Below are 27874 nucleotides of genomic sequence, written 5' to 3'. Positions count from 1 at the left end.
ACTTGGACAGTGACATTTAAACACGTAAGAATAAATACAGAAGTTTTTATAAATGAATTCTGGGTGTTCGGGGGGTTCCCCCCTAAATATTTTGTGATAGAGGTTGCATGGCCTGTGAAGCCTTTGTTGACGTCCGCCCTGAAGAGACTCAAGGTCCCCATCATGAGGACTAAGTGCCATCAGCTTGAAAAAGCAGTATTTGCCTCTGTGATTGACATGAGCACAAGCCCTTCACTGACAGTCATGAGTTACTCTGCCTTTGATAACACAGCCCTTTAAAAAAAAAAAAAAAAAAAGTTTTATTTCTTTTTAGAGAGGGGAAAGGGAGAGAAAGAGAGGGAGAGAAACATCTCACGGGCCCACAACTGGGGGTTGTAGGCCAGCACTCAGTCCTCTGAGCCACACCAGTCAGGGCGATGACAGAGCCCCTTAAAAGTGTGCAGGTTGTGTATTCTGCCATCGAATCAACCAAATCTTCAGCAGGATGAAGTTTTCTGGTAATTCAAATGTGTGTGTTCTTAGCAACCCCTCCCCAAAACATGGCAGCTAGCTATATGTTCCCTTTCACCTTCTTCCTCGGCTTCCTCCAACGCCATTGCTGTGATCAGGGTTGCAGTTGGCAGGCCCTAGGAAATGTTTTTCCAGCCCGGATACTTTGTGCGGGGCCGCTTCAAGTGAGTGGCTCGAACACACAAGCGTGCAACGTCCCTCGCTGCTCTAGCCTGCGTCACACAATTCTGGTTACACAAGCGTCGCAGGAGCTGTGAAAGGACTAGTTAAGATTTGAAGGGAACTTCCTCCAGGTAAGGACTCCTCAGAAATTGTCATTTTCATGCTAGTCATTCTAAACATCATGACGAAGTTTGGCCAGTGATGCCTTTCTGGCCTAGGTTTGCCTTCTTTGATGGTGTGTGCCAAGAATCAAAATATTCTTCAAGTGTCTTTTTTTTCATGTGATATTTCTACCCCTTCCTCTTTGATTTCTTCCCAACCAGAGTCATTGATCCTGTGGGCAGTTCCTTCTGTCCTTTAAAACCAGTTCTCTGGATTGTCTCTGAGTACACGGAGTGGAGCAGTGCCCAGCCAATTTGTAGGCTACAGGGCGACAAGGGCTCTAAAGGAGGTTGTCCAGGCTAGAGGATGAAATGAAAAGGGGACTGGGACACTAGGGAAGCCAGCAGGACTTGACCATTCCTCATCAATAGTCCATTCTGATAGGTACGAGACTAGGCATTTGAGCCCTGGTCAGGTGGCTCAGTTAGAGTGTCGTCCCATACACCAAAAGGGTGCAGGTTCGATCCCTGGTCAGGGTGCATACGCCAGTTGCAAGTTCAATCCCCAGTCAGGGTGTGTATGGGAGGCTACCGATCAATGTTTCTCTCTCTCCCCCGTTCCCTCTCTCTAAAATCAATAAACATATCCAAGGGTGAGGATGTAAATAAATAAATAAAAGAATGGGCATTTGAAACATACCAGCTAAAATTCCCATGGCCTTCTTGGCCACGGGCCCACCCACCCCCTCTCTGCAGAATTCCACTGAGCCAGGGGTCAAAAGTCACTGTGGATTCTGCTGGAAGCCAGGATCTGACAGTCATTCTGTCCAGTTGCTCCATGCCCAGAATGAGGAAGCAGGGGTGTGCAGTTGGGTTTTTTCCCTAATAAAAAGGTAAAAAGGAAGAGCTGAAGTTCAGACCCACCAGATATGCAAATCAGCACTTCCCAGCTAACATCCAAGCGTAGTTAAAGGGGATGCTTTTTGAAATTCTGAAAACAAAAGGCCTGGGCATGAAGGGACATGCACAGCACACATTCCTATGCCTGTCGTGACTCCAGTCCCGGCAGATAGAGGTGCACGGCACCTGAAGTTGAACTTGGGCCTGCAGAGCAGGTGGGAAGAGGCCTTTGGGGCAGATGTGTCAGTCCCTGGCAAGTCAGAACAGCTCATGAGCCACCTTGGACCCTGGTGTCCTGTCCTAGAGCTGTGCAGCTGGCATCAAGCACAGGGTAAGAAATGAGGCTCAGATGCCCCTAGGAACCAGCCTGGACCCCGGGCAAGGGGTTGTTCCTCCTAGCAGCTCTCGAAGCCAGTGTGTCTCCCCAACCCAGGTGGAGCTGGGGGTGGAGAGCATGTGACCTCCCTGCCCCGACCCTGAACTCCAGGCTGTCATTGTGGGTAAACACACCAAATACCCACACCTGCCCTGCCTCAGAATTCAAGACAGTTTCACCCAGCTGACAGTGTCCCCTGCCTGAGGGCTGCAGACAAGGGTAAGTTGGGGCCTTATCCAGGGCCTCTTTTTGGCTTGCTCCTCTGTAAACAAGAAGCCAGGTTTATGGGAGGGCACTACCCACCCCCACCCCCGGCCCTGCCCTTGGCTTTGGCCACTGGCATTGGGCCCAGCAGGATTTCAGCCCAGCGCCTCACCTGCCTGGGCTGGACCAAGGTCCAACTGCATACAGTAGGGGGCTCGGATCCAGTGGCTGGTGTGGTCGCTCTTCTTGTGCTCACTTCAGGCTGGGCATCTCTGGCTCACAGCAAAAGAGCCGCACTCCCTGATAGAGAGCTGGCCTCACAGCTGAAAGCCAGAGTGGGTTATCCTTATCCCTGGTAAATGGGTAAAGCTCATTTTATAACCCAGGGGCAAGGCTCGGCCTCCAGGAACTGGTTCCAGGGCCAGGTTTCCAACGTGCAGACAAAGGTACATTAAGAGTGCTGAGACCCGGGGGCTTTCCGGCACAATGGGGATTTCCCTTCCCAGAGTGCCCTGGGACTCTTCACTGCCTGATTGTGCCAGGAACAGGGTGTGCTTTGAGCCGCCTCCACCCTGGCCCTTAAAGATCCTTTTCTTGGTAACTGTCTTGCCTTTTGTTCTGAAAGAAAAAAAAATCTTAGGAATGATTTGTAGTCAGCCCCTCCTTGCGGGTGTGGACGGCAGGAGTTGGGGGGATATCCAGGGGCGCCCCTACCCTGTTGGGAACATCTTGTTCCCTACAGAGAACTGCACGTCCAACCGTTGAACGGGCCACTGGGTGCATGGGAGGACTCCAGGCCAGAGGGTGGGGTTGAGCAAGAACGGCCAACTCTATTTAAGGAACAGGCAGGAAAGGGGACATATGCGGAGAGATACAGATCTCAGACAACTGTACTCACCCCTGCACCCACCTCGCCCACCCCCACCTCCACACCAGGAGAGACGAGGTGCCACAGGGGAGCAACTGCTGCCTACAGGCATGACCCAGGCCTCCACGTGCTGGTCAGAGTCTTTCCTGCTCCACCCCCGGAGTCACTTTCACCCTGGCCCATTTCTGCCTGGGGCCGGTTACTTACATCCCTGAGGCCAGCTCTCTGCTCAGTACCCTCCTTCATCTTCAGGCCCCTGGCAGGGCTTGCTGCATGGCCCTCGGCCCTGTCCTCTAACCTCTGGCACCCGTGCCCCCCTCAACAATGGCCTCCCTCGCCAAGTTTTTGGAGAGTAAACAGAAACAATGGGCCAGAAACTCCAAGCTCCTCCTTTGCTCCCCACATCCTCTTGCGGCTCCGCCCCATTGTCTTCCCTTCATCGCAAAAGCCTTGGGACCCGCCTGCAGTTGCCTCCCACATCTCCGTGTCTCACCACAGCCCACCCTGCAGTTCCCAGGGACTTCCGCAGGCAGAGCCCTGCGCTCGCTGGCTCACTGGAGCCTCAGCCCAATTCACCATGGTGGATTGCAGCTTCACGGACGCCCTTCTCCGGAACGTCCCGTTCTCCGGGTTTTCTCCCCACCTCGGCTGCCAGCTTTAACCCAGGCTGTACTTAAATGTGGGCGTGGCCCAGGGTTCCACTCTGGGTTCTCCGGGCCCCTGTCCCCCTGCAGGGGCATCCAACCTTTTGGCATCTCTGGGCCACACTGGAAGAAGTGTAGTCTTGGGCCACACATTAAATATATAAACACTAATGAAAGCTGATGAGCAAAGGAGGGGTTTTAAATAAGTTTATAATTTCACGTTGGGCCGTATTTGTCGCCATCCCAGGCTACCTGTGGCCCGCGGTCGTGTCACGGGTTGGACACCCGGCTTAGAGATTCTGTCTGGGACAGTGTGGCTTTGGGTGTCATCCCCCTGCTGCTCGCTGCCTCTGGGACACTACACCGAGTTTAATGTCCAGTCCTCCCTCGTCCCTTTCCCATCTCTATATTCCACTCTCTGGGAACCTTCTGCAGAGTTTGCTTTTCTTTCCTTTTTTTTATTAAAAAAATTTTTAAACTGTGGAATATTATACAGAAAGGTGCATAAAACAGGCATTCTACTCAACGATGTCTCAAAGGTCAAACACAAAACGACTCGCAGAAAGCACGCACTGTCAGTGCCCCACGGTCTCCAGCCTTCCTCCCTGCTCTGTCCCATGTTCCGGTCGGGCGCTCAGGACCCCCTTGGTTTACTTCATCGTTCCTCACCTGAACGTGCCTCTCTGAAAAATCACTGTCTTCCTGCAGTTAGACATTCATCATTAAACGCCTAAGGGGGAACTCATGCCAACTGCTGGGTGTAAGCACAGTCGTTGATCTTTTTCTCTTTTGCTTTCTCCACCTATTCCTTCTCTCACCATCATTTTCTGGAAGCCATGGTTACAAGGTATAGGTTCCCTATGTTTCTCCTTGCTTCTGTAGTCATGGAAACGTGCATATAATTACACAGTGGTTTGTCTTTGTTGTATACACTTAGATCATTTTATACGCACTTTTCGGCATTTAATTTTTCTCATCCCAACTTTGTGGCAGGCTCTCCAAATCAAGTGCTATTATTCCAATTTCTTCTTTTTGATGGTGACATAAGACCTGTCCACACATTTGTTGATATTTCTCCCACAGAAGGTGGGATCTAATTTCCCTTTCCTTAGATATAACCTGGACTTAGTGACTTTGTTTCTAATGAATAGAATGAGGCAGAAATAGCACCTGGGCCCTGGCTGGTGTGGCTCAGTGGATTGAGCGCTGGCCTGCGAACCAAAGAGTCATTGGTTCAATTCCCAGTGTAGAGCACATGGCTGGGTTGTGGGCCAGGTCCCCAGTGGGGGGGTGCGTGAGATGCAACCACACATCGATGTTTCTCTCCCTCTCTTTCTCCCTCCCTTCCCTTCTCTAAAAATATATAAATAAAATCTTAAAAAAAAAATCTAAAAAAAAAATAAAGAACACTGGGACTTCTGAGTCTAGGTGAGAAAGGTAATACAGCTTCCATTCGGCTTCCTCCCTCTCTTGGGAGAATCACCCTTGGAAGCTTGCCACCACATTGTAAGGGTACATGAAGTGGCCACATGTGGGTGTTCAGCCCCAGCTAAAGTCTCAGCTGACAGCCAGCATCCAATGCTGGACTTAAGTGAGGAGACTTCAGATGACTCCACCCCCAGCTTTCAGGCTGTTCAGGCGGAAGCAGCAGAGAAGAGCAGCCCCTACTGAGCCCTGCCCAAAGACAGGGTCAGGTGCGGAATAAATGTTAATCTTTTAAGCCACCAAATTTAGGTAATTTGTCACACAGCATAGTAACCCAAACAGTAGGAAAGTAACCAAAATGTCTCCAACTATGTCCTTTTGGATGGAGTCATTTTTTCACCACAGCACATGACATAGCAATAAATATCCCTGACCATTTAGTTCACATGTTGTGTCCATTCGTGCCATGTACCAGGTGTCTAGGCTAGGTCAGCCCTTGGCGAGCACCCACGGAAAGAATGGAAAAGTGAATTAATGCTCGGGCTGCTCCAGGAAGACCCTGCCCTGCCCAGCCCGCACCCACACATAGGAGCTCTGGAATGGGAGGTCGCATGGGGGCAGGGAGTGAGGCAGTGCCCGTCTGCACGGTCTGCATGACTGGCACCTTTGGGGCTTCTATTCTGTGTTTGCAGCATCTGCTGCAGGCCCTGAAGCCACACATGGGGAACAGGAGCAGGAGCTGAGCTAGGCCTCCTGGCACTGCTGCTGCTTGTTGGAGGGCCTCTCGGGCCAGACCCAGGGCTAGCCCAGATCTGGGGCACCCTTGCCTTGCCCCCACCTCCTGCTGCCCCATTTTAAATTTTTTCCATAATACTTGTCACTCAACACCACATGGCATTATTTTTATTCAGTCAGCAGGTATTTCTGGAACTTACATGGTGTTTGAGGTGCTCAGGATACATTCATGAACAATACAAAGGGATTTGCACCTCACAGAGCTCATATTCTAGTGGAGGAGGCCAGGCAATGTTGTATAAAGATGATAAATACCCTTATGAACCAGTGGTGACAGCTATGAAAAAAAGGAGAGCAGGATAAGGGGCCAAAGGTGATCCCAAATGCAGGGGCGCTGAAAGGTGCAGGTTGCAGTCTTAAATGAGGGGCTCTGCAGGCATTGGGGTGCAGTCCTGTGGAAATCCATGGAAAGTGCATTCCAGGTACAGGGAATAACTGGATCCCAGTCCCTGAGCCAGGGGAGTGTTCAGGGTGTAATATGGAGAAACTCTGGGAGACTGAGCAGCGAGGCTGGAGGCGAACAGAGGAGATGTGGTCAGAGAGGTAATGAGGAATCATGAGGCCCTGCCAGCTCTGGCTTCTCTTTGGGGAGGTGCTACTGCAGGGTTCTGAGCAGGGGATGAGGGGTTCTGACTTAGGCATTTACAGACTGATTTGTGGAGAACAGACTGAAGATGGCAAAGGCAGCAGCAAAGAGACTGGGAGGTGGCTGTGACATTGCCCTGGGCAGAGGTGGTAGTGGCGTGGACTGGATGGAAGCCAGGGACCTGCTCTTGTTCTGGGGAGATGATGCAAAGGAAGAAACGGGACTACCTGGTAAGTGAGAAAGAAAGTAGTTAGAAAGTATCCTGGGGCATTTAGCCTGAGCCGTAGGAAGGGTTAAGCTGCTCTCACTTGAGCTGGGCGAGATGGGGTGCAGTGGGCTTGGGGAATGAACCAGAACTGGGATGGCACAAGCTGAGCTTGAGATGCTAAGTGGAAGTCAAAGTGCAGATGCCTAGTCGACAGCTAGACATTGAATCTAGCACTCAGGGAAGGATCTGAACTGGACAGACACCTCTAGGAGTGATCAACCTGTAGATAGAATTTAAAGCCATGAACCTGGATGAGACTATGAAGGATATAGTGTAGACAGAGAAGAGGTGAAGAGGAGGAGGCAGTGAGGTCAGAGGAAAACCAGGAGGGCATGGGGACCTGGAAGCCACACAGCAAAGGTGCTTCCAGGAGAGATCAGCTGGTCACAGGACCTGTCTTTCCTCTCTGCCCTCATTGGGACGGCTTTTTTTAAAGAAAAAAAAAAAGAAAGAAAGAAAAAACTCTTTTTGTTCACTGCTATATTCCCAGCACAGAGCATTTATGCTCAATAAGTATTTGTTGAATGAATTAGTATGTGCTTGAATCCACACCACTGAGAATCCCCAGCATACAGGGCTGCAACTGACAATGGCCTCCTTTACAGAAAGAGGAGAGATCAGGTAGGAGGCTCTGCCCATTCTCAGTAGCAGCAACCTCCTCCCTTGCCTTTCCCAGCTACACTGACATTCATTCAGGTGGGAGCCCTACCGGCCAACCCAGGACCCAGGACAAATGAACCTCAGACAAACCCTGCAATGCCGAGCTTGGTGGGACCTGGGTTGGCCACTGAGTCATCCACCAGTCACAAAAAACTCTACAGCCATTCCTTTGTCCATCCCTCTATATTTAGTTATTTGTCCACCCATCTACATCCAATCATCTGTGCACCGCAAATATCCATACACTCCTTTATCCACCGTCTACAGCCACTCTTTCGTCTGTCTTTTTGTCCATCTACATCCAGTTCATCCATCTACTAGTGTGACCAACTTGCCAGTGCCAACTGTTTCACTGTTACCACTAAAAATCCCACATCGTGGGAAACCCTTTAAACTTGGGGAAAATGGTATGGTTGGTTGATTCATCCATCCATCCCCCAGGTATCCCGCGTTGCACCCATCTGCCCAAAGTCCATCTTTCCACCCAGCCACCCAACCTGACTTCCTTGGCCACCGTCCCGGAGGTAGACAAAACTCCGCCCTGTGCTCCGCCCCGCCCCGCCCCTCCCCGCCCCGCCCCGCCCCTCCCCGCCCCTCCCGCCCCTCCCGGAAGCTGCTGCAGAGAATCCTGGCACCTTAGCAACAGCGTTTTTGGGATCACCCAATCCGCAAGCTGGGCTCCTCGTGAGAGCCAATAGCGAAAGTCGTCGGAAGCGAGGTGTGGGGGGCGGGGTTCGGCGAGGCCGCCGCCATTTTGATGGCAGAGAAACAATAGGACGGAAGCACCGCGGGCCAGGGCTGTGGCCGCAGGTAACGCCCGCTTTTCCGCGCTAATTGCTTCGTTGACTCGGGAGATTTTGAGGGAGGGTTTCTCCCGACCGTCGTGGAGGGAGATCTCTGGTCACCTGGGGAGGGGCTCCTGCTGTTATGGGGGGGGGTGGTTGGGAGATTCCCAGGGTCTTTGTGGGGCCGTATTTCCGTGGGTCATTTGAGAGACCTTTTGTTTCGGTTATTGAAAGAGAGGATCTACCCTGGTTTTGAGGGGCAGTATCTTCCCTGGTCATGGGGGGGGGTGTCTCCCGGTTATTTGAGAGGTTCAGGATCTGTGTAGGTCATTGAGGAAGTCTCCTCTGGTCTTTAGGGGAGCAAGATCTCTCGGGTCATTGAGGGGTCTCCCCAGGACACTGGTGTCCACGATCTCCTGGGTTGTTGAGGGGGGTTTTCCTTGAGTGGTTGGGTAGAGAAGTCATCCAGCGCCTCAGGTGCTGTTACCTGGGGCCGGCTGATGTGCAGCCATTTTGAGCGTTGAATGGCATTTGGGCCTGTCAGCTGGTGTCTGGTGGGGAAATGTACACACCTATAACCTTGTTATCCAAACAAATTCCTAAAATGGATCAGAGGGAGCTTTCGTCTCTTTCACATTTGATTACAGACTATTTTTGGTTTTCGCATCCTAATTTATTTCTTTTTACGATTTGGTCTCATTACGAAAGCTGCACTAGCAGGCAAATGAGTGCTAATGTTGTGAATATAAAATGTAGAAGCCAGTAAAATCTAGTGCTCTTAAATGCCACGGGAAACAGAACCAGTCACTGCTTGAAATAAAACATTTTGGTAGCAAAACGTACGTAGAACAAGAATAAAATAAAATCATCTGAGAGAACAGCTTTAAAAAAAAGTCCTGAAACTTGAGAAGTGGTAACAAAAATGTTGCAGATAACCAGTTTTATGATAGGTTTTATAAAGCACCATGATTACTGTAATTTTGATGAATTCTAGTATTTAAAATATTTGCTGTACTTGAATTTTGAGCAGGGTAACATTTTAAGTGAACTAAGATGCTTATTTACATAGGTTGTTGCTGGGGAATTTGTATAATTGCATCCTATAACCTGGTGTTAAGTATTTCAAGAAAGTTTCAGGGTGGTATTGTTTTAACTGTAGCCACTGTCAGAATTAGAAACTGGGCGTCATATTTGACATAATAGGCCAGTTGGTCACTTAGTGAATTTTTCTTTGGAGAAAAAGTCATTTGAGCTGTTAACTGTTACTCCAGTTGGTTTACCTGCCTCGTGAGTTTAGAGTAGAATTCACAGAAATTGTTCGAAATCAAGTGGATGAAAACTAGGACTAGAGTTGATACAATTGTAGAAATCAGTTTAGCAGATATAATAGCCATGTTCTGTGCCGAAAGTGACAGACAGGTGCTCCCTTTGCCTGTACCAGCCCGTGTCTGCCTGAGCAGTGGAATGCGTGAGGAACGATGCTGACTGCTGAGCCTTACTGGTTTCCCTTGCAGAAGGTACCAGAGCTTCCTGTGTGCACTGCAGTTGTCATCGGTATCCAGGCAACTGCGTTGAGCCTGAGCCTCCCTGAGGCCAGCTCCCTGAGGTGAAAATTTTCCATTGTTTGGCTCATAAAGAGGATGCACTTGGGAAGAATATTTCCTTTAAGTGTTCTACCTAGTGAGATAATTGCCTTAAACAAATTGAACATATTTTTGCATAGTAGAAAATAAACAGATGATTACTCTTATGTGATGACATTTTTTAAAACTTAATTTTATTTATTTTTAGAGAGAGGAGGAGAGGAAGGAAGAGAGGGAGAGAAACATCGATGTGAGAGAGAAACATTGATCGGTTTTCTCTCATACACCCCCAACTGGGGCCAAACCCGCATTCCAGGCATGTGCCCTGAGTGGGAATCGAACTGGTAACCTTTTGGTTTGTGGGACAATGTCCAGCCAACTGAGCCACGTTGGTTGGGGCTTTTGAACATTTTCAATTCTGCTATTATGAATAGAGGTTTTCATATAGGCAGTAGAAGGTGTCCCTCCCTATTTTCGGAGGTGAGTACCTCTGGAGGAGAGATAGCTGAGTTGGTTGCTTATCCCCTGCTGAGGGTTTGGGTTTTCCTTGCTCTGGGTCCTTATCTAGGTACAAGAACACAAGTGTCTCTTCCCCAGGTCCTTTGAGCTGCCCTTGCCCTTCGTAGAACCTCTCCGGGACCCTATGGGACAGACACACCTCTCCAGGGTTGCATGCTTGGGAACCTGATGGGTTGATTCAGATGCTTTACCTGCATTGGGAGGCAGAGGAGGACTATAAGCCCAGGATGCAGGGTCCTGGGGTGTTGGGAAGGGTGGACCTTGCAGGGATGCCAGGTGGCAGCTGAGAGAGACTCTGGGCCCCAAAACACTGATAGGTGTAGCCAAGACTGGGGTAGATGAGGCCTGGGATAGAAAGGAGCAGGCTCTCCCTCTCCCAGGAATGACTTATCTCACTCTCAAAAAGTATTTTTACTTTGAAAATACCTTAAGTTCCTTGTTTGGAGCCAAAGAAAGGGAATAGAGCTGTAGAAGTCAAAAGTGGAAGTGCCCCGTTGGCCTTCCCTCCCAATCCTCAGATGTGCTCTTGATTGACTGAAGTCACTGTCCTTATGAGAAGCCAGGTGATTTGCTTCAGAACTATGGGCACAGTTGAACTTGATTTCCCCCAAGGAATTGTTCAGTATTCTGCTGTGCTTTATTTTGGAAAGATAGCTCAGGACTCGTGGAAGAAAATTAACAAACGGTCCCTGTGTTAGATATAGTGCTGTGACCTGTGCGGTGCCAGGAATTTTCTCTTTCATGTCTCTTGTTCTTATCCTGGCTGGTGGTGGAAGAATACTGACTGTCCCCGGAGTGGTCGGGTGCCGCCGGCTGCCGGGGGGTGCTGTGAGCCCGGGATGTGTCGTAGACTTTGTAGCGGAGAATTTGCCCGAGTGAGGTGTTGTGGGTCCCAGAGGAAACTCTGCCCCCGGCACAGGATCTGGAAAAGTCCCATGAGGACTGAATCATTTTTATCATCCTTTTTTTCAGAGGATGAGTTATGTGTCATCTGGTTTGGGAACTGACTGAGAGATGAGCAGTGATAAATACTGACCACAGGCAAGGAGCATATAATCTTGCCTGAAGCTCAGGGAGTCTTACTGGCTGGCGCAGGAGAGAACCAACCATGAGTCAAGGTAGGAATGTACCGCATAGACTGAGGCCTCAGAGCAAGTTCAGCCATAGCCTGAGAGGGTCACTTCTGTGTGTTCCTGTTGTGTAGGTTTCTTGCCAGTGGTGGGATTGGTAGGTTGCACCAAGGAGAAGAGACTCAAGATGGAGATTTACCCTTGAGGAGGGGTAATGGGTTTTGTTTTTTAAGGAGGACTGAAAATCCTTGTTGTTTGTGTGGAGTACATGTAGCTTTTTATTTTAAAAAATTTGATATTCAGATAAAGAGGACATGTGAAACATTAGAATTACTAATTTAGATTTCCTTAAGGGAGGGGTGCTACAGTTTTAGCTAGAAAAAGCTTTTAAATTGCTAAAACTAATTCTAGCACCGTGTCCCTGATGAATGTATTTCTAGGTAACTGAAAGTGTATTCTCCCTCGCCCTCCATCTTGGGGCCTTCGAGGCTGTCATTCCAGAAATCGGGTCCGATGAGGCAGAGATGGGGCAGTGTGGTCAGGCTGGTGGTTCCAGAGAGGAGAGATATCCGAGAGGCTGCTATTTCCCATACAGAAAAAGCTTGTTCAGGTTTTTGGAACAGAATTTGCTGTTTTATTTCTCTCTCAGCATAGGAGGAAGGGTCTGCATCATTGTGATGTTCATGAAACAGTCCTTTCAGACCTGGGTACTGCAGGCGTCTGTGTCAGGGGGACGCAGGACTTCCGTGTCCTGTCGCACCGGCCCTGCTGCTTCGGCAGAGTGGCACCTGCTGTGGCATGGCGGGGAGCCAGCCGGGCTGCCGCTCCTGTGAGGTGAGGACTGTGGGTCCAGCATTCTTAGCAGTGATGCCTTCATCTCAGGTGTCTGTGTTTTTCATGAGGAGGCCTCCGTGATACGGTGACTGCGTAGTGCCACAGTGTACCCTCTGTAAGGGAGGTAATCATAGTATCTGCTCCATTGTGAGAGTCGAGTTCTTTCCTGAAATGGTAGCTCTCCTCTCTGGCATGGCCGTGTTCCATTCTCATCGAAGGCTGAGGAATTGGTCACGTCTTCAACTTCCCAGGGCCTTGTATACACCTTAGGGATGGGGTGTGTTGGGGTTGTTATCCTCATGTGCTTCCATGTGGTCCCTGTCCCAGGGCCGCCATCATGGAGTGGAGCCCTGACATGCATCATAGTTAAGGTCAGTGATTTTTGTGGAAGAGTGTAAAATCTCCAAGAGCTGAGCAGATCTGGGTTTTCCCGTTTTAGTGAATTCATGCCCTGCCCCCCATGCCCTCCTAATTAAAAAATAACACATGCTTCGAGTTTGAGACTATTTCAAGAAGTTTGGATCATATAAAACAACTGAAGAGAAGGGAATAATGACCTTAGCACTTAGTACAGGCAGGTCCAGATTTTGTGGTACCCGAAGTTTATATAATATTATGTAAATATAATTTATAATTACTTGTGTCATTTTTAAACAAAAAAAGTTACAATTATGAAAATAATTAGGTAAGGCTCTGGCCAGGTGGCTCAGTTGGTTGGAGCATCGTCCCATTCACCAAAAGGTTGCGGGTTCAAGTCCTGGTCATGTGCCTAGATTACAGGTTCAATTCCTGGTCAGGGCATATATGGTAGACAGCTGATTGATGTTTCTCTCTCCCTGCCCTTCCTCTGTAAAATCAATAAATAAAGAATAACCGTGGCTGATATGGCTCAGTGGATTGAGTGCTGGCCAGCAAACCGAAAAGTTGCCGGTTCAGTTCCTAGTCTGGGAACATGCCTGGGTTGCTGGCCAGGTCCCTGGTTGGGGATGTGTGAGAGGCACTGATTTGATGTAGCACTCATTGATGTTTCTTTCTCCCTCCCTTCCCCTCTTTCTAAAAATAAATAAAATAAATTTAAAGTACCTTCAAGTGAGAATTGTAAAAAGGGTTTTTTAAAAAAGAAAATATACTTTTGGGTAAGAAAGTGACTGTTTAAATTTGCCCTGGCTGATGTGGCTCAGTGGATTGAGTGCTGGCCTGAGAACCAAAAAGGTATTCAGTTCAACTCCTGGTCAGGACACATGCCTGGGTTTTTGGCCAGGTCCCTAGCTGGGGACATGCAAGAGGCAATTGATGGATGTTTCCCTGGCACATCAATGTTTCTCTCTTTTTCTCTCTCCCTTTCCCTGTCTCTAAAAATAAATAATATTTTTTTAAAAATGTAGTTATGAAAGTTTTGTAAATTCAAAAATGTATAAATAAAATTTAATCCCTTTATTGGAGTATAATTTCTATACAGTAAGAATCATCAATTTTAAGGCTATAATTTGATGAGCTTAGACAAATTTATGTGCTCATATCTCAAATTTATGTGCTCACATAATCATTGTCTCAATGACAACATAGAATATATTCATTATGCCTAAAAGGTCGCTTGCGCCCCTTTGCAGCCAGTCCTATTCCGTCCCCTGGCAACTGCTTATTTGCTACTATAGTTTTGCTTTTTCTAGAATTTCATATAAATGGAAGTATGCAGTGTGTGTTTTGTGACTTTTTCCACTTAACATAATGCTTTTATGATGAATCTTTGCATGTATCAGTACATTCTTTTCATGAATGTGACATTTTACAGATACACTGCGATTTGTTTATTCATTCACCTACTTGATGAACATTGAGGTTTTTCCTTTTGGCTGTTGTGAGTAATGCTGTTATGAACATCTGTGTACAAGTCTTTGTGTTTTTATTTTTCTTAGGTAAATACGTGTGAGTAAGATTGCTGGGACATGTAATAAGTATATGCTTAACTTTATGAGAAACTGCCAGGCTGTTTTCCAAAGCGGTTGTGTCTTTCTGTATTTCTCCCAGCAGTGTTAGAGAGTTCCAGTGACTGAGCCTGGTGGCGGGGTTGTGTGGTGTGTGTGGATGTGTGCAGGTGTCAGGCGGTGGCTCTGGGGCTCACGGGAGAGCCCAGGGAGCGGAGGAGGTGTGGGGTGATAGGGGATGTTTCTCTGCCATCGGGCTGGTATGCCTCACGCCATCCGCTGTGACTGCCCGAACTCGGGGCTTTTTTTGAGGCAGAGTAAGCAGCCCCCGCAGATCCCATTTGTAGCCTCTTTAACCAAATTCTAGACGTGTGAGCTAAGGGCTCAGGGGCTCTTGAGTCATGGCTGTTTTAGTTGTAGTATTTTAAAATTTAAGAATCTTAAGGTATTGTTTCCATCAGATTCTTAAACCAGTTTGACAGATTTAGGGGAGCGGGCGGTGGGCGAGAACCGTGTCCTAGCCCAGGATGAATCCTTCTCTGTGTTCCTTGACTGTTCCTAGTTTCATGGATAGATGTGTGAGGCGACATAGAAAGCTGAAATAGATAACTAAATCTGAAGCCAGGATCTTACGGTGTTCCCTCGCTCCCTGGGTTCAGTGTCCGTCCATTGCACGGACTTCACAGTAACCATTACTACTCCAGGATTCTGGGGAAACTGAGCCTTAGACCTCAGATGTTTGAAAATCATTAAGAGACCCTGCTGCTCAGACTGCTGTGGAACAGAGAGGGAGTAGGGGTGAAATAGAGCTGGTGCTTTGGGTGCTTTTCTTTTGAGGCTACTAGAGAAGTTGATCCTTCATTTTCCTCCAGGGATAGGACCTGTAAGGGCCCCAAGGACAGAGGCCCCACTTCTTTGTCTACAATCCCAAATGTGAGAAATATGTTCTCTAGTGATGTCATACTTATGTTCATATTGAAAGATTGAACATAACTGAAATAAAAGAATCACAAAATAGGACTCACATTATTTGCAGTACATGGATAGTACATTGTTTTTTCTTTCTGATTAAAGCACTAATTTGATTACACAGCCTACAGAGTAAAGATAGCTCCAGGCCTCTCCTCTATTTTACAGGCCAGAAAACAAATTGTAAAACTTAAAGGGAGCCAGGGACTTGGAGACTTTCTCCAAGTAATCAAGTCTCAGACCTGGGACTAGAATCTGGCCCCACTTCGCTATAGCATAATTTCACCTAACATTTGTGAGTCATCAGACTTGCCTCAGGTGAGAATGAGCCTTATTTTTCTTCTCTACTCAAGATAATTATTCTTCTCCAGGGAGCAGTGCCCTGTGGACAGCCAGAGTTGGGTGCTGAGGGGAGGGTGGCAAAGTGCCCCATCATACCCAGCAGCTAATGATCGCAGTGGGGACCTGGGAGGAGGAGGCAGGGACCCTAACCAGGCCTTTCAGTCTCCAGCCACTCCCGTGAACCACATGCTAGAGAGCTGCTGTGAAGGACTAGTTTTTGTTTCAGATTTGTCATTGGAGATGGGGATGGATAAGATGCCTGGAAAGACATTTTTTTAATACGTTCCTTTTTTAACATTTTAAAGAAATTATTTATTTTTAGACAGAGGGGAAGGTAGGTAGAAAGAGAGAGAGAGAGAGAAATCAATATGTAGTTGCCTCTCTCATGTGCCCTGCTGGGGACCCAGCCCACAACCCAGGCAAGTGCCCTGACTGGGAATCGAACTGGCGACCCTTTGGTTCAGCGCTCAGTCTCCTGAACAACACCAGCCAGGGCTGTTAAAAGATCTTTCTGTTTGTTTGAATATATTTAGGAATCTTGAACAGAGCGTATTGTTGTTAGCATTGCTCGAATAACAAAAGCAGTTTTACACTTTCCTCAAAGATTTGGATTAAGTTTCTAAAGCCTGGCCATGAGGAGCGTTTTGTACTCTCAGAATTTAGTGATTATGGTACCTGGTTCACGCTTGGGTACAGGAAGGCTGACCATGAGTCAGTTAATCAGTAGGTTTCCTTTGGCATTGCCCTTACTCCAGAGGTCGTTTCAGTAGATAAGTGTGAACTAGGAACTAGTCTCCGCAGACTTAGAGAAGGGGCTTGTGTGGCCAGGCATCTCAGAGCTCCACCTTATGGAGAGAGCCTGGAATGGCTGGAATGTGCTTCTCGGAGCTGACCGCCTGCGTTGTAGCTTGGAGTCTTCCTAGGTAGGGCATGTCCTCCTGAGAGCCGCTCTGATGACGAGAAAGTGTGCCAGGTAAGAAATCAAGGCCTTCGGTTTTCTGCTCTTTGCATATGGGGATGCTTATTGATTTCTAATTCTTGAGTCCAGTTGGTTCTCTCTGAAAGGAAGACTTTAACACCAGTTTAAACTTGTTAAGAGAGGCTTTAGTCATACGCTACATAATGACATTTCGGTTTGGTCAGCAACAGACCAAATAGATCATGGCTGTCCCATAAGATTATAATAGAGCTGAAAAATTCCTCTCACCTAGTGACGTTATGGCTGTGTTAATAATATTGTAGCACAACACATTACTCCCATGTTTGTGGCAGTGCTGGTGGAAACAAGCCTGCTGCACTGCCGATTGTATAAAAGTATAGCACGTGCAATTATGTACAGTGTCTAATACTTAATGACTCTGTTACTGGTTTACATTTTAAAGATTTAATTTGTATTTAGAGAGAGGGGAAGGGAGGGAGAATGAGAGGGAGAGAAACACCACTGTGCAAGAGAAACATCAATCTGTTGCCTCTTGAACGCCCCCAGCCAGGGACCTGGCCTGAAACCTAGGCATGTGCCCTGACCAGGCCCTGATGGGGAATTGAGCTGGCGGCCTTTCAGTTTGTGGGACAGCACCCAACCTACTGAGCCATACCAGTCAGGGCACTGGTTTATATGTTTACTATATTGTAATTTTTACTACTATTTCAGAGTGTACTACAATTACTTTTTTTAAAAACAAAGGTTTGCTGTAAAAATTATGCATGGTATGCTGGCAGCAGCCCTCATGCACCTTGTGTTTACTGTGCCTCTTGATTGCATCATTTTTTTCTTGTGCTTGATTTAATCTCATGTTATTATGTACAGTGACATGCTGTACAGACTTGTAGCCCAGGAGCCATAGGCTACGTATGCCATAGAGCCTAGGTGTGCAGTAGGCCATCCCGTCTCGGTTTGTGTGAGTGCACTCTGATGTTCACGCAATGAAAAAATCCCCTGATGACGCACTTCCCAGAATGTACCCTTGTCATTAAGTGGTTGATGACTATGTTTTATAAATATATGGTGAAAGCACTCTCATAGGACGAGCTAAGTGATTCCATACCAAGGCAGAGATCCTGGGCCCCAGTGGCAGCCGTATGGGAGCACCTAACAGATTGAGGTTCATTTGGGAGCTGTGGCTTCCTGTCTCTTGCCCTGGATGAGTGTCCTCACCTTTCTGAATCAGTTTCATTGTTTGCAACAGAGGGTAGTGTCTACCTCTTAGAAAGGATCATGAGGACTAAGTGAAGTATGTTCCTGCATTGAACCTGGCACATAATAGGCGCTTTAGCCACCCTACAGGACGGTGGGCGCATCTCCATCAGACCGTCCTCACCGCCATCTCAGGTGGAGTCATGGGAACCAGAGGAATTCCCAGTAAGAGACGCTGTGCAGATACTGACGTGTAGCCCCAGCCCTGTGAGTATGGCTAGTAGTGACTGTGCAGTCCATAAATTACAGACAGAAGACAGAAAACTAGCTTGACGTGCCTTGAAACAGCAGTCATAGGAGAGGCATGCTTTGCTGAGATCCAGTGTGTTTGGGAATTTGACGTCAGGTGCCAGGCCTTGGACTTGGAGTGGGAGAAAGCCGTGATGCCTCAGGAGGGCAGCTTTGGTCTAAAGGTGTGCCTCCGCTTTTGGAGATCAGGATGGAACTGATAAAAATAGTCGGTGACCTAGAACGCTGTGTATCTTTTCAAAGGGAGTTGGCCTCGATCAGTTTTTAGATACAGACGTTAATCATTAAAGCTAGGTCCAATCTCCATGGCTAATAAGGTTAATGAGGCATGTCTTTGGTCTTGGGCGGGGATGATGTGTGTGGACATCTTAGGGGGAGTAAATCTTACTAGATGGTCTGTAAGCAGGTTTTCCCTTTAAATGCATTTCATAAAAACATGATTAATGACCAAGAGTGAACACTAATATAAACTGTGATCATGTAGGCTCATCATTTGTAACAAATGTGCTGTACTGGTGTACTTGATAACGGGGGAGGTTTAGGCGTATGCGGAAGCAGGTAGTTATATGGGAAATCTTTGTATCTTTCCTTAATTTTGCTCTGAACCTAAAACTGTTCTAAAAAAGTTTATTGAAAAATATATAATTAATGAAGAGATTTGGACATCTATTACCTTAAGTTTAACAATTCTATTAGGAAGTGGTAAGATTTAACCCAAGTATTAGGTTTGAAATTGTGACTTTCCCTCTTCCTGGCTTCGAGTTTTGCCCGCAGCAGTGGCTGTTTTGGGCAAGGGCTGTTCAGAGGCACCTGGAGCCAGTCCCTGCTGGTCGGCATCCGGCCCCGCCCCGCCGAGCTCTGGCTCTTTGTTTCTGCTGGTGGAGGCGGGGCTGGAGTGGGCGCTGTGGGCCTGCGCCCTGAGTGAGCTCAGTTTGTTTGTCTTGCTGCTGGAGGAGGAGGGTTGCAGTCTAAGGTGGTTCCCAGGCCGCTTCCAACTCCTGTCACTGTTCGCTTCTGGCAGAGCGTCCTGACCTGCGCGACCGAGAAGTGGAGGCCAGACACACCGACACGGGGACAGAGGACAGACGGAGGACGCGCTGGCCGCTGGATCCTGCCGCCTCCCCCTTCTCCCTGCCGCCTGCGCCTGGAGGATGAGCCCAGCTTTCAGGGCCATGGAGGTGGAGCCCCGTACCAAGGGCGTCCTGCTGGAGCCCTTTGTTCACCAGGTTGGGGGGCATTCTTGTGTGCTCCACTTCAACGAGACGACTTTGTGCAAGCCCCTGATCCCACGGGAGCACCAGTTCTACGAGACCCTCCCAGCTGAGATGCGCAAATTCACTCCCCAGTATAAAGGTGAGCCCCCAGCTGCTGCTGGTAGTGGTCGCCAGCGCCTGGCGAGGAGAGGTGAGGCCAGGCAGTGCAAGGCGTTGTGACCTTCCGTGGCAGCCATCCTGGGAGCCCTCACCCCCTCCCCCCGCCCCCACTCATTCTGTGTTTTCCCTCCTCCTCCTCCTCCTCCTCCTCCCCTTGGCCCTCGGCCCAGCACCTCACACCCTCAGTTTTGAAGCCCTGGTAAGATTGCTCAATTCTCTGTTGTTTTGTGAATTGTTTTGAGTTTATTTTTGGTGGAAGTGTAGTTGTGTTTTATGTTCAAGTGTCTCTTAGTCACAGTAACCCGTAGTCCCCATGGGGGACAGTAGGGGAAGACGTTGGGAGGATTTTACCCAGAATACTTGCTGCCTGCTTTTTGCCCAGCAGAGAACCAGAAGCCCCGGTGATTAGGTAGGCCTGGGAGCAGGGCTGAGTCAGACGGAATGCAGGAGTGGGAGGCCTGTGCTCACTAGCTGGACCCATTGCTATTACGGAATGTCCCGGGAAGTGCCATGTTACAACCACCTTTATCCACATATGCTTTCTCTTTCTTCTTTATAATGCATTTTGGGGGATATTAGCAGCCACCAGCATGGTGTGATCTTTCCTGGGGAGGCGGGAATCCTTTGTAAATCAAGGAAGAATCCATTAAGGAAATTAATTTAAATTTTGCATTTCCTGGTTATACAAAAGACTCTTGAACAACTTAGTCTCTTCTGGAACTGTTGAAACATACTCTTTGAAGACAGAACGTACTGGGTGCCTCTCTCTGTATTCGGAATATGCATGTGTGTTGCAGTGGGGGTGGGGGATGGGGGAGTTGGGGGCCCTCACTTGGTCCTTCTCTGTTGTTTTTTCCAGGACAAAGCCAAAGGCCCCTTGTTAGCTGGCTGCCCCCGCCCCCTTTTTCCCTTGGTTCTTTCCCCGTGGACACAGGGAAGTGTGGTCCCCTGAATTCCCAACCCCGGCTCCTCTGCACCCAGAGCCAGGGACCGCCTCAGAAGTGTCGTCTCTCTGAGCACGCATTCCCCTGCAGCGGGCGGGCAGCAAGGACTGAGCAGATTGAGTGATCCCGGGCCAGAGAGGCCTGGGAGGAAAGGCGTTCAGCCAGTTGTAAGGCGCTCGTCGGCACCTGCTGAAATGCTGCCACTTGACACACCCCTCCTCAAAGACTGACTAATTACACATGGCAGGTTCTAGAGACTGAATGGGGAGAGAGCTGCTTTCAAGGCCACCGCGTCTGTGCTCCCAGCCCAACCCTGTTTACCTTGTGTTTATTTTGTTCTTTTGTGACATGAGGCCTGAGACCAATAAAGTAACATATTTGAGAAGGACAAAAAGGCTTGGGGCGCCCGCAGGAATGGCGACGCTGCAAGAAGCCTTTGCTAGGGTGTCTGTTGTGCTGTGTGGTTTGTTTCGTTTGCTCTTTTATTTTGTTTTGCTTGCCCAGTCTCCCTTTACGGTAAATGTTTCTATACCCCTCAGGCAAACCTGTGTTCTCTGTGCAGACTCTGCTTTAAAGCAGGCCTCAACGCCATCAGAGTTTCTGTTTAGGGCTTTAAAAATGCTCACAAGATACAAAGAGCAAATGTTCTAACGTCTCTTAGGACTAGAAGAATTACATAAAAATTAATAAACATTTTCAATGATTGAAAAATGTGTCTTGTAATTCTTTGGCTCCTGCCTTGTTGAGTGCATCAGAGAGGAAGACTCTCGGCCATGTTTGCTCCCTACTCACTTGTCTTGTATGGTGTCATCTTTTCTAGCTGTTTTGATATCTGTTAGGTTTGCAGATGAGTTTGAGGCCTCTGGCAACATAGAGACTAAGGAACAGGGTAAGGAAAAAAACCCACAAATGTTACAATCGTGTTGTTTATAACACATGTGCAATTAAAACTTATCTGCTTCTGTGGAATTAAAAGTCCTCTCTGCTGCTCACCCCTCATCCAGGTGTGGTGTCTGCGCGTTTTGAAGAAGATGAAGACAGGAACTTGTGTTTAATAGCATACCCCTTAAAAGGGGACCATGGAACTGTGGACAGTGTAGACAATTCAGACTGTGAACCAAAAAGTAAGCTCCTAAGGTGGACAAACAAAAAACATCATGTCCTAGAAACAGAAAAGACCCCCAAAGACTGGGTGCGGCAGCACCGGAAGGAGGAGAAGATGAAGAGGTGGGTATAAACTGGCAGGCGAACCCTCAGTGGGAGGGAGGTATTGGGGGAATCTTAGTTACAGCTCAGCGTCCTGGACCTGAGGGCTCACTCGATGGCTTAGTAGGTGCCTTTTCACTCAGTGGCCAGTTCCCCCCTTGGCATGCCCAGCTTCTCTCTAATTGACCCTGCATTAAATTCTACCATTTTTCGTAAACAGCTGTAGTGGCAGCCGTAAAAGAATTTTGGTTACTCAGTCCTGTGCCAGGCAGGCCCTGTGCTGCACCCTGGGGATGTAACAGTGACCCAGACAGCCATCTGTGTCAGGTCACTTACTAACAGCAGGAGACAAAATGGTCTGCTGGGCATCCGGGAAGCTCAGGGGTCTGCCTAGGCAGAGCCTTCCAAGTGCCACATCTTGGCAGAGCTTGTAAAAATGTAAATTGAAGTATGTATGCATAATGTAGCTAGGTAGGCTGGCTTGAGATCAGGGAATTTCAGTTCAGATTTCCGGAGTCAGGGAACCTGGAGGTACCAGAAGCCAGGGCAGGGGGTACTGCCTAGAAGAGGGCAGTGCAGGCTGCCTTGCAGGGCTGGGCAGCAGGCCAAGGCCATTCTTGCATCATAGGTTCCCCTTATTTTAGAAAAACAGTAAGCTGGCCTGTTAATTTTTAAAAAAATTAACTTTCTTATGATATACATACAATGCAGTACACTCATTTAAAGTGTTTGGTGTGTGCAGTGAAACCATCACATCAAGATATCAAGCTTCCTGTCACTCCAGAAAGTTCCTTTGTGCTTCTTTGGCCCTGAATTTTGATAAGACATTGTGATTTATTGGCTCCTTATCTCTTTATAGCCATAAGTTAGGAGAAGAATTTGAATGGCTAAAGAAATCTGAAGTCCTATACTACAATGTAGAGAAAAAGGGGAATGTAAATTCCCAGCTTAAACACTATAACCCTTGGAGCATGAAGTGTCACCAGCAACAGTTACAGAGAATGAAGGAGAATGCAAAGCATCGGAACCAGTACAGTATCCTTTGTTCACCGGGCATCTTTGCCTTGGGGAGGGGGAGGGTAAGGAGACCCACGGAGCCTGGAGAGAAGGCTTGGGAGGTGTTAGTCATGATTGTGCCAGGACACCTCTGTGTGACAGCTGTAGGCAGTTATCACCCTCCTCAGGGCCAGGGGCTAGTCTGGGAGTGCAGGTGGTGGGGCACTGGGTTGAGGGTCTCTGGGGATGAGTGATTTCTCATGGAGGGGCCAACCTGCATCAGGGGTCCTTTAGCCTAGAGTGCAAGGGGCAGATTCGTGTTTCAGACTCTCAGAGAAGTCCTCAAGGGTACTTACCTGCTAAAGGCCAGGTTGGGGAGGACCAGACAGTGGGTACATGAAGAAAGCACAGGTTCCTTTTTTCTCCCAACTGATATTGATGAGCTCAACTGGTACTGATTGTTACCCACTAAGCTATATGTTCGGATTTTTTAAATCTTATGGGGGGAAATTCCTCAGAATTGAGTATGATGTATGTATTTATTTATTTAAGATTTTATTCATTTCTAGAGAAGAGAGAAGGGAGAGAGAAGGAGAGGGAGAAGCCCCCAATCAGGGGCCTGGCCTGCAACCCAGTCATGTGCCATGACTGGGAATCGAACTGGTGACCTTTTGGTTCACAGGCTGCCACTCAAATCCACTGAGCCACACCAGGCAGGGCGGGTTTTTTTATTTTTAACATTATATTAAGGAAAAACCTAAAGCTGTTAGAAAATGGACTATGTTGGATCTTTAAGTACCAGTCACCCAGGTTCAGCAGTTAGTTCATGACACAGTCAGTCTCGTGTCATGACTGTCTCTGTCCACCCAGCACCCCACAGCTGAGCTGCTTCTCAGGTGAGTCTCGGGTATAACGTTTCACCTGTGTACATCTCAGCATGCAGCTCTAAAAGATAAGGATATTTTAAAACATTAATACCATTATTACTCCTTAAAAAGTGAACAATAATTCCGTACTATGAAATCCTTAGTTTCTGTCCACATTTTCCTAATTGCCTCATAAATACGTTTTTATTGATAGTGTCTTTTTGAGTAAAGACCCAGATGAGGCTCACATGTTGCATTTGGTTGAAATGTTTCAAGTCCTTTTGAATAACCTTGTTTTTTCTTCTTGGCAATTTCTTGCCAAAGAAACTGGGTCTTCTAGAGTTTCCCAGTATCTGGATTTTACTGATTATGTTCCCGTGGTGTCTTTTACATGTTGCTCTGTCTCCTCTGTTTCCATTAAGTTGATCCTTTGATGTACAGGCTTGATCAGATTTGGGTTAAATTTGGGGGACTGGGGGTGAGGACAAGTCTCAGAGATGCTGTTGTACATGTCCATCAGGAAGCATGGTTTTTAGTTGTTTATCTGTTTTGTATTGTCATTGCCTTAGATCTGTTTTCTTCCATTAAGTGATTTTCTAATTGTGTCATTCCTTCATTCATTAGCTAGAATCCTACTATAAAGAAACACTTTTCATATATACACATTAATTGGCAAACATGGCAACTCAGCATCATGGATGATACCATGGAAGGGCCAAGTGACCCCGTCCAGTTGTTACAGAAGGGTAACTAGTTTCTAGGTTTCCCTGGAAAGTTTAGACAGTATCCAACTGATACTGATGAACCCACGCTCTGGTGTTAGTGCGCAAGAGGGCATGGAGAGGGCTGCTGAGCCGGTGTTTGATCCAGCGTGTGGCGCGGTATGTCACCCAGTAACTGCAAGCCTTGTTCATGTTCTTACGCTTCCTGTCTGATGGTCTGCATGAGAACTTTATCTCAGTTGGTGTTGCGAGAGAATCTCACCTTATCGCCCTGATCAGTGCGAAAAACAAGTCAAAAACTCCTTACGGAACAAATCTCAAAGGGAAGACCCCCCCCCCCGCCTCCTCCCCCCCAGTTTACATCTCTGGAATTGTCCTCAATTAGCTGGCATTGCTCTGACCTTTTGAGTGGTGGTGGTACTGGATCAAGTGACAAAAGAAGGGTAAATAGTCTGCAAATCCAGAAACATTTCAAGACACTGATGGTTACTCTTCAATGGCCTGCTTATGGGGGACAAGCAAATTGACCTCCTAGCTAGAATGCAGGCCCTGCTATTGATGGATCAGTTCCCAACAGTGGGTTGGATCTTTTGTATTTGCTATGTTTAATGGGGAATTTGAGTCTCCTCACAAGGAGATGCTTGGTCAAATCTGACTCATAGCAAGGAGGGCACAAATGACAACATACACAATTCGGGTGTTCCTGGAACAGTGCATGGATGGGTCAAACCTGCGACCTTGGCATATTAGGAGGACTCTAAGCAACTGAGCTACCTGGCAGCCAATGAGTTTTTTAAGCATCATTACGAATTTGATTTTAAACATATTTGACATTGTATTTATCTTTATTGATGCTCAGATTGTCTCATGTTTAGCCAATGGAAGACTTTATTTTTTTATTTGTTTAAAAGTATTTTTTAAAATTTACTTTTAGAGAGAGGGGAAAAGAGGGAGAGCATCTCTCGCATCAGCGTGCGAGAGATACACAGAGAGAGAGAGACTTCTCATTTGCCCCTAACTGGGTACCTGGCCTACAGCCCAGGCATGCGCCCTGACAGGGACTGAACTGGCTTCCTCTTGGTTTGCATGCCCATGCTCAGTCCACTGAACCACACCAGCCAGGACAAGGTGTTTTTTTTTCAATCCTCACGTGAGAATATGTTTTTATTGATTTTAGAGAGGAAGGTATAGAGAGAGAGAAACTTTGATGAGAGAAAAATACTGGTTGTCTCCTGTACACACCCGAACCAGGGCTTGAACCCCAACTTAGGTATGTGCCCTGATGGGAGATTGGTGTATGGGACAGTGTTCCAACCAATTGAGCCACCTGGCCAGGGTTTGGGTTTTTATCCTCACCTGAGGGTATGTTGTATAGATTTTAGAGAAAGAGAACAACTGTATGCACCCTGACTTGGGATCAAACAATGGGAGACTTACTAAATAAGGTCCTGAGCAGTCACAGTAGTCTGCCACAGATGTCTGTCTGTACTTTCTGGTGTGGAAGGATGTCCAGGGTCATGTATGTTTCCTGCTCCAGATGCGAGTATAGTTATTCCTCTAAGGCAGAGGTTGCAAAACTTTTCAGGAAAGGGCCAGACAGTATTTTAGGCTTTGCAAGCCACAGATTATTCTGTTACAACTCTTGTCATTGTAGCATGAAAGCAGTCATAGATAATGAGTATGGCTGTATTCCAATAAAACTGTTTATGGTCACTGAGATTTGAATTTCATTTTCACGTTCCATGATGTATTTTATATATATCTTCTGAACTCAAAATTGTAAGGACCATTCCTAGCTCACAGGATGTGTGTATAATGAGCAGGGGGCCACACAGTTCAGCGGTCCCTGCTCCGGGAGCACTGGTCTGGAACTGGGGGTGCTCATACTCTTGGTCATTATTTCTAGACCTTTACAGTGCACGCAGCTGGGAAATAACATTTATTTTAAAGAGAGAATTTTCATGAGTTCATACTGATGTCTCCATATGTTTTTTTAAATTTTTATTTATTGATATTTAGAGAGAGAGGGAAACATTGGTTTGTTCTTATTCATGCATTCATGGGTTGATTCTTGTATGTGCCCTGACTGGGGATCAAACCCACAGTCTTGGTGTATGGGGACAAGCTCTAACCAACAATCTACTCAGCCAGGGCTCTAGTTCATACTTGAGGCCGGTATTGAGTTCAGACCCAGACAGTTGACGGGCAAGCTCCCTGACAAGAATTGAAGGTGGCTTTTAGCCTGCAGTCAGCCTTGGGCTCCTGTGGGAGATGGCAGGATTGATGGGGCCCTCTGTGGTCTCGGGCCTCACTGGGCACTGTGCAGGCACGGTACCCTGGGGACGCCATGGGCCCGTGCAGCAGCGCCTGCTCTTTCAGACGGGGGGTTTCCTTAACCACTCAGAATTTATCTTACTGGAGAACCTGACCTCCCGATATGAGATGCCTTGTGTCCTGGACCTCAAGATGGGTACCCGTCAACATGGTGATGATGCTTCAGAGGAGAAGGCAGCCAACCAGATCCGAAAATGCCAGCAGAGCACATCGGCGGTCATCGGTGTGCGTGTGTGTGGCATGCAGGTGAGAGGAGAGCTGGCGCGTGTTGTGGGCTGGCTGGGTCGTCCAGTAGCTGCTACCTCCCCCATTGAGGCCTAGTCCTATTTTCTCAAAAGATGCCAGATTTGATTAAATCTAGTACTTTCTGGTTTGAAAAGAAGCCATATGTGCCTGGGTGATTGATCCCCTTCGGGGCTGGCCTGGCTGGCTGAGTCCAGAGTCTGGACGTGGGAGGGAGAGAAAGGCAAGAGGGTTAAGTCCTCTCTACCAACCACGAACTGAACAGGGAGCTGGGGAAACCCAAGTCAGAGGGCGGGATCCCAAGTGAGTGTTGGAGAGGACAGTATCTCCTGGGACTCGAAAGTTCAAGGATCTGATCTGGGGCTGCTGTTCCTGCAAACCACTCCCCAGGGTCCAGGCTTTGAGGTGGCTGTGAGCATCTGACCTGTCGGTCTTCCTCCCACAGGTATACCAGGCAGGCAGTGGGCAGCTCATGTTCATGAACAAGTACCATGGACGGAAGCTGTCTGTGCAGGGCTTTAAGGAGGCCCTGTACCAGTTCTTCCACAACGGGCGGTACCTGCGCCGGGAGCTCCTGGGCCCTGTCCTTAAGAAGCTGGCTGAGCTCAAGGCTGTGTTGGAGCGACAGGAGTCTTACCGCTTCTACTCAAGCTCCCTCTTAATCATCTATGATGGCAAGGAGCGGCCTGAGGTGGCCCTGGACTCAGATGCTGAGGACTTGGAGGACCTGTCAGAGGAGTCAGCCGATGAGTCTGCTGGTGCCTATGCCTTCAAGCCCATCGGTGCCAGCTCGGTGGACGTGCGCATGATCGACTTTGCACACACCACCTGCAGGCTGTATGGCGAGGACAGTGTGGTGCACGAGGGCCAGGATGCTGGCTATATCTTTGGGCTCCAGAGCCTGATAGACATTGTCACAGAGATAAGTGAGGAAAGTGGGGAGTGAGCTTGCTGGCTGTGACAGCACTTGACTCTTTTGTGTCCCAGGCACAGCTGTGCTGCGTCGGGGAGGAGGCCGGTATGGCCAGGTGGTGTTGCCTCTGCAGCCTGGAGCTGATGCTCAGAGGCCTCTGTGAGTCCCAGCCTGGGCCAGCCCCAGCCACGCTCGGAGTCTTTATTTATTTTAACTGTTTCTTCAACATTCCACATTTGATGATGCAGATACCTCTTTCTTCCCTGAGTGTAAATGTTCTAATACAAATCTTTTTGTTAATCGTACCC

General features: G+C 48.0%; 1 protein-coding gene, 1 long non-coding RNA gene and 1 pseudogene across 9 annotated transcripts; 2 read left to right on the top strand and 1 right to left on the bottom strand.

Annotated features, from left to right (window-relative positions):
• Positions 1–224: 224 nt before the first annotated feature.
• On the bottom strand, positions 225–2771 carry LOC129087629 (uncharacterized). The gene is made up of 3 exons (XR_008530919.1): positions 2426–2771; positions 1474–1655; positions 225–273 (listed from the first exon to the last, which is right to left on the bottom strand). It is a non-coding gene; the product is annotated as an uncharacterized LOC129087629 (long non-coding RNA).
• IP6K2 (inositol hexakisphosphate kinase 2) lies at positions 2254–27829 on the top strand. 8 transcript variants are annotated; one of them, XM_054594568.1, is made up of 7 exons: positions 2254–2268; positions 18991–19322; positions 21107–21175; positions 21291–21513; positions 22352–22527; positions 26481–26656; positions 27099–27829. In XM_054594568.1, exons 2-7 carry the CDS (start codon positions 19121–19123, stop codon positions 27597–27599), a joined length of 1347 nt encoding a protein of 448 aa, XP_054450543.1. In that variant the 5' UTR covers positions 2254–2268; positions 18991–19120; the 3' UTR covers positions 27600–27829. The 8 variants fall into 8 exon arrangements, with proteins under 8 accessions (XP_054450543.1, XP_054450538.1, XP_054450542.1 ...); XM_054594563.1 differs by lacking the exon at positions 2254–2268 and adding an exon at positions 8245–8309; XM_054594567.1 differs by lacking the exon at positions 2254–2268 and adding an exon at positions 9709–9890.
• On the top strand, positions 23636–25824 carry LOC129087627 (endogenous Bornavirus-like nucleoprotein 2; annotated as a pseudogene).
• Positions 27830–27874: the final 45 nt, after the last annotated feature.

This window comes from Pteronotus mesoamericanus, unplaced genomic scaffold (assembly GCF_021234165.1).
Source record: "Pteronotus mesoamericanus isolate MK-2021 breed Mesoamerican mustached bat unplaced genomic scaffold, CSHL_Meso_final scaffold_533, whole genome shotgun sequence".
In the NCBI taxonomy this organism is placed as follows: Eukaryota; Metazoa; Chordata; class Mammalia; order Chiroptera; family Mormoopidae; genus Pteronotus; species Pteronotus mesoamericanus.
The sequence above is the reverse complement of the archived record's forward strand: the minus strand, read 5'-3'. Positions and strand labels throughout refer to the sequence as shown.